Genomic DNA, 5,798 nt, shown 5'->3' with positions numbered 1-5,798 from the left:
ACCTGAGAACAATACCCAGTTCCAACGAATGTGATCTCTGGTAAATGTCAATCTTGCAGTCCGATGCTGGTGTTGCAGCGGGGGACCGTAGTCATTCTTTTGCATGACAGTCCAGCAGCATGAATTCTTCTTCTAGCGGTCCATTCACTAACGTTGACATTTCTCACTTCTTCCAACTGACTCAGTGAAACCGCAGTAGCTGTCCTATTCCGCAAACTTGTGGACACCAAAAAACGGTCAACTCGTTGAGTGGTAACTCTTTTTCACCCAGATCCTGGTCTTCCAGTGATCAGGCCAGTCTGGTACACCCTTTGCACATCGCAAAGACTAGCACCAATAATTCTTGCAGTTACACGTTGACCCCGACCATCTTGAACAGCGCAACAAATATTAAATCACTACACTTTGCAATCGTTAGGTTTTACACAAAGAATCAACAGTAAACTGGAAAACAGGCAATGTGAATGTTGAATTAGCGCAAAGACACATTTTTCATCAAATTCGTACTCTAATACATCGAATGACAGCTGTCAAGTCTCGTGAAGGAATTTGCTTTAACGCCTACTAATCCTTATCAATATTGACGCTAAAATTATTCGCAATTTCTGAAGTGACCTCGACTTTTGGCTCGCCAGTTTAGTTCCTTTGATAAGGCTTCTGATGCTTCCCACTGATTTCTTATTAAAATCCATTGCCTCACCAAAAATCGTCAAGTTTTACGTTTTTCTTTTCGAGTTACATAAAACATTTTTCAGCACTTGTTTTAACGAAATTCCTATTATTTTCACACATTCACTAACTACTACATATTTTTAATACTGAGAGTGATTGATCAATTTTTTTAGTAGAACTCAATCTGATTCATTTTCAACAAAAAAATTCGTCTCGTGAAAACGCGCCTTTAGGTACTGGCCTGTAATTAGATTAAAACGTGATTGTTCGGTACTACCGGTTTCGTTGCGAGACAGTATAAAAATAATCTGTTTAGTCTTAAAAAATTGTTGATGATTGTATTAAATGTTTCGGAAAAGTTTTGTTTCATTAGAAAGTACTTTTACGATTTTTATCATTATTATTACAATTCGTTTTTCTAAAATTTCAATTATATATATTGTGATATAATCTAAAATTATCTTGATTTCTTCACCTAATGTAACAACTATGTTTGTTGCGGTTATTTTTTCAAATTTGGAATTGGAACATTGGATATTGATTGCAGTTTTTATGAACGGAAATTGTTAATGAGTAAAATGAAAGTTATTTTTGAATAATTGTAGGAGGTTGAATGTTTATTTACAATTTTAGCAACTATTTTTATATAGCATAACCTCGATGTGTACGTGGTTTCACCTTGCACCACACAACTAGTTAATTTTTGAAAAGAAATACACTAAATATTTGGCAATAAAACACGTTTCTAATAAAAATACACAATTTATTCAGTCTCATAATATTATAGACCTAACACTGGAAAAACTACAGTTATAAATTATAAAAACATTTTTACAATAAATTTATATGATGTATATACAATGTGCGAAAATAAAACAATGGAAATGATTTGATATGCGGGTGATGTTTGGCTTGGAGCCTTTGGACCTCATATTATTCCATGGGGCTCGAGTGACCAAATTTTAATATTACACAATAAAACAGCTGTTATTTTTTTTAAATAACGACATTTTCCGAAAATATCCAATTCCTAAATCTACGCAAAAATCGCAAGTACTCTTAGTTAATGAAAAAGAAAATATTTAACAAATATTACACAATATATTTAATAAATTGTTGTTTTCCCGGCATTAGTTAGCGAAGCACCCACATTATATTCTCTCTACCCTATCCGTGACGCACATGTATCAAAAATTAAATAATATATATATATATATATATATATATATATATATATATATATATTTTCTTAAAATTAACATAAACATAATTCTTAAAAGTAATAATAATTTTAAAATTTCAATATAAAATATTAAAATATATTGAATCTAGATTTTAGATTCTACTTTGTACTGTAACGACATCACTCGAGTCCCATTATCTACTCGTCTTCAAATTCAGTAGGAAATTTTATGTAAGATAAATAAGCATAAACAATAAGGTAGGTATGCGCAATACTGCCGAAGGTATATTAATATCTTTCGGAGCAGTAAGAAAGGGTGGCTGAATAGACACCGTATTGCAAACCCTTGAGTTTATTCTGAAAATCAAGTAGATCTTGGGGTGAGAATGACTTTGAAGCAATCTGGAGGTACTGCTACGCAGCCAGCCTTTAAAGTGATCTCCCCGCCGGCTTTTATGTCGTATTTTTGTAATAACGTCGCAAGTATTATAAAAGAAAAGCATTGTACCAATCTTTGTCCAATACAAGTCCTTTTTCCAGTGCTGAACGGGATGAAATGATTAGGTTTTACGATATTTCCAGTAGGCGATAGGAATCTTTCTGGAATGAACGAGTCTGGATCTTCCCAGTATTCACTACTCACATTCAATTCGTAATTGTTAATAAAAATCATTGTACCTTTCGGTATTTTGTAATCAAAAAGTTCAGTATCGGTACTAGCAACATGTGGAACTATCGGAGAAGATGCTTTTCTTAGAGTTTCCCAAATAACAGCTTCTGTGTAAGGCATTGCGGATTTATCTAATAAATTTGGTTCTCTGCTGGATGCAGTCACATCATCGACTTCTTGTTGAACTTTTTTAGCTACTTCTGGATATTTTACCAAAGATGCTAGCGTCATCATAACCAAGTTTCCAATAGCCGAATGTCCTCCAATGAAATCCTCCAATTCGAATATAATGTGTTGCCAATTCATATTCGGATCTTCTTCTAAATGCATGAGCAGAGCGTCCGTGAAGTCTCTCGGAGGAGAATTGTAGTCCAATGAAGCCCGATGATTATCGATAATTCTGCTCAAGATAAACTGACGTATCTCAGCTGACCAATGAGATATTTTTTTCATGTGATTTTTATAAAAAGGTAGAAGCCAAGGTAAAAAATCAACGGCGTACCCTTGGTTTATTTCCCAGAAGATCTCATCAAAGTATCTAACGACTTTTTGAAAATCCGTATCATCGTATGAAAAACTAGTTGAACACATATATTGGGTGAACATATTTGCACAAGCTGCCAATACCAATGGTTTAATGTCCGTTGGTTCGTTGATGGGAAGTTTTTGGATTTGTTCCAGAAATGTAGAAATTTCATAAGTCCCGACATTTGCGACCATATCATACTGTAGCGATGTAAATCTTGGCGAGCAATACGTTCTTGCAATACTGCGACGAGTTTTTTGCAAATCCGACCAATCACACAATGCTAAAGCTGAAACAAAAAATAACAAAGTTAGCTAGTTATTTTCAAATCGGTTACAATGCTTTTTAATTCATAGTAAAAAGGAGATATGCATGGATTAGAAATGTCATTACGTATGCCGTATTAACCAAGGCATATATATATATATATATATATATATATATATATATATATATATATATATAATTTTTTCATGTAGTAATGTCTTTAATTTATTTATTTTTTTAAAAATTTTTAATATATTAACATTCATTATTAAGAGCAGTGTATATTTACGGAATAGGTACTTAATATCATTTTAATGATGAATGTCATTTTTTTTATGTTCACTGAGTATAATCGAGAAAATGATTACGAAAGAAATTTTATTAGGAAAATATGAGAAGGAAATAGAATGTTTTGTGAGGGATTTAAAAAAGCCAAGGCCGGCAGAGCGTACGGCACGCGTCCTGCTTAAACCCGACGGACTATTTGCGGAACAGAAAAGGAGAAAAATGCCCCATTGAAGCGCGATACCGAACCTCCACTACTACACATACACACCTGTGCCTGTGCCACACATACCATGCAGTCTAGTAAGATTCGTTCTAGTCTACCCTACCATTAGCAAGCTCGTTTTCCATCGACTTATTAAATCTTCTCTACTACTTTTTATTCTTCAAACACAGGTCCGTAGCTTGGTAATTAACGCCCAAGCGAAACAATTCTATTTCTAATAAAAACAAAACGGCCATTTCCGAAAAAAAAAAAAACTAATTACATAACTATATAATATTTGAATATGAATTTTAGTGGTTATTGAATATTTTTTAACGATACTTGCAATTTATATTAGGGACATAATACGGTATTAACCAGATTCAGTTTCATTAGAATCCCAAGTTCAAGTTCACGGTAGTCGAGTACGTAATGAAACAATCTTATGAATGAATCAAGTGCTGTATGATAGAAAGTAAAGCATCGAGTAAAAAACTCACTCGACCTCTTAAAAGCACTCGCGAGGAATGCATATACACGACAGCATGCGGTTCAAGCCGGCGAATATAACATTATTTTTATCTATTTAGTTTTTATTGGGAATGTTGCGATAACGGGATTGTTGCTTTCGCAACCAATGATTGAATTTAATATCATTTTAAACCATGCGAGATTGACAATTAGGTTCCGATGCTCCGCTCTGTTAAAATCAATGACGAGCTTCGGGTTCTTCCAACCAAAACCGTAACTAACAACTTATGCCACCGGTTATATGAAACACCAATTTAGCAACAACAATTTTTATTGATTATATTGTTAATTCGTAGATTATTAGAAAAAAAAACAAAAATATTTATGAAAAACTATGTATCATAACCGCGAGATAAATAAAAAAATTACTCACAATTATTTCTATCTCCACCGAAAAGTTTATGGAATCTTATAAAATCTGGACGGGCATCGAAATCTCCACCTTTCGAAATCAGTACTTCCTTGATTAGATCGAAGTTGTTAACAACTACACAGGGTGTAGAGCCGAGGTGAATACTGTAAATGTCTCCATAAATTTTACTAAGTGCGGTGAATGCCTCAAAGGGAGTCCTATGTTGACCGACAAGGTGAAGACTGCCGATTAAAGGCCACGGTTTGGGTCCCGGAGGATAATTTAGTAGGTCCTTACGGTTCCTTTTAGTGAACCACCACACGGAGAGCACGAGGCACAACACAACTAGCACGAGCATTTTCGCTGACAACTGGTCACTGTGAGTAGACAGACCGCTACCCTCTTTATGACGGACGGCCACTAGTCAAGTTCTTGGCGCGCTGTAACCAATCGGCGGTCCCCTCTCTTTTCCCTCGCCCCACCAGGGGGTGCCAGGCTAGTACTTTGATTTGCAGATTGGTTGACGACGCCCCCGCTACCAGCAACTTAAGCGACCGCCGCGCCGCACGTGAATGTTTACCGCCACTTCTTCATTGATATTTTACTTTTTTCTTTTCCTATAAGTTTCACTATGTCATCCTCCGGTACTTGATCATCTCCAGACGTTTTTTTATAACAAAACATTATTTCAATTCTTCTCCTGATTTATTTCTTTTAGTCAAATTTTTCTTCAACTTCTTAAAAACAAACTTATTCAATTTGTAAAAACGAGTAACCGTTTTTTTATTCATCTCATACATTATAAAGGATGTCACAGAAGGGATCAAATTTAAATAGAAATTAATATTAGTATTGCATTTATTAAAACTAAAATATGGGGTTATACAAATTGAGTAACTAAATTTTTTTATCACCCAGTCGAAATCTTTCTATAAAATTGATAACAAAAACTTGTTTAGGAATATTATATAAAAAATAAATTATAACTAAGAAAAGATGGACAAAATTGATAACCTCTTTTTGAATATTTATGTCATACTACTAGGATTGATAGATATAAGATGGGTCATTACTACCTGGGTATTTTCTAATTCATATATAGTATAA

General features: G+C 34.1%; 1 protein-coding gene across 1 annotated transcript; it reads right to left on the bottom strand.

Annotated features, from left to right (window-relative positions):
* Positions 1-1,448: 1,448 nt before the first annotated feature.
* LOC130451708 (cytochrome P450 307a1-like) lies at positions 1,449-5,326 on the bottom strand. Its single transcript, XM_056790897.1, has 2 exons — positions 4,713-5,326; positions 1,449-3,340 (listed from the first exon to the last, which is right to left on the bottom strand). Exons 1-2 carry the CDS (start codon positions 5,047-5,049, stop codon positions 2,220-2,222), a joined length of 1,458 nt encoding a protein of 485 aa, XP_056646875.1. The 5' UTR covers positions 5,050-5,326; the 3' UTR covers positions 1,449-2,219.
* Positions 5,327-5,798: the final 472 nt, after the last annotated feature.

This window comes from Diorhabda sublineata, chromosome X, assembly GCF_026230105.1.
Source record: "Diorhabda sublineata isolate icDioSubl1.1 chromosome X, icDioSubl1.1, whole genome shotgun sequence".
In the NCBI taxonomy this organism is placed as follows: domain Eukaryota; kingdom Metazoa; phylum Arthropoda; class Insecta; order Coleoptera; family Chrysomelidae; genus Diorhabda; species Diorhabda sublineata.
The sequence above is the reverse complement of the archived record's forward strand: the minus strand, read 5'-3'. Positions and strand labels throughout refer to the sequence as shown.

Excerpts from the sequence above, each read along its gene's own strand:
- LOC130451708 (XM_056790897.1), bottom strand. The coding sequence starts at position 5,049 with ATGCTCGTGCTAGTTGTGTTGTGCCTCGTGCTCTCCGTGTGGTGGTTC. Across the intron at positions 3,341-4,712 it reads CGGTGGAGATAGAAATAATT|CTTTAGCATTGTGTGATTGG; the intron begins GTGAGTAATTTT and ends TTTTTGTTTCAG.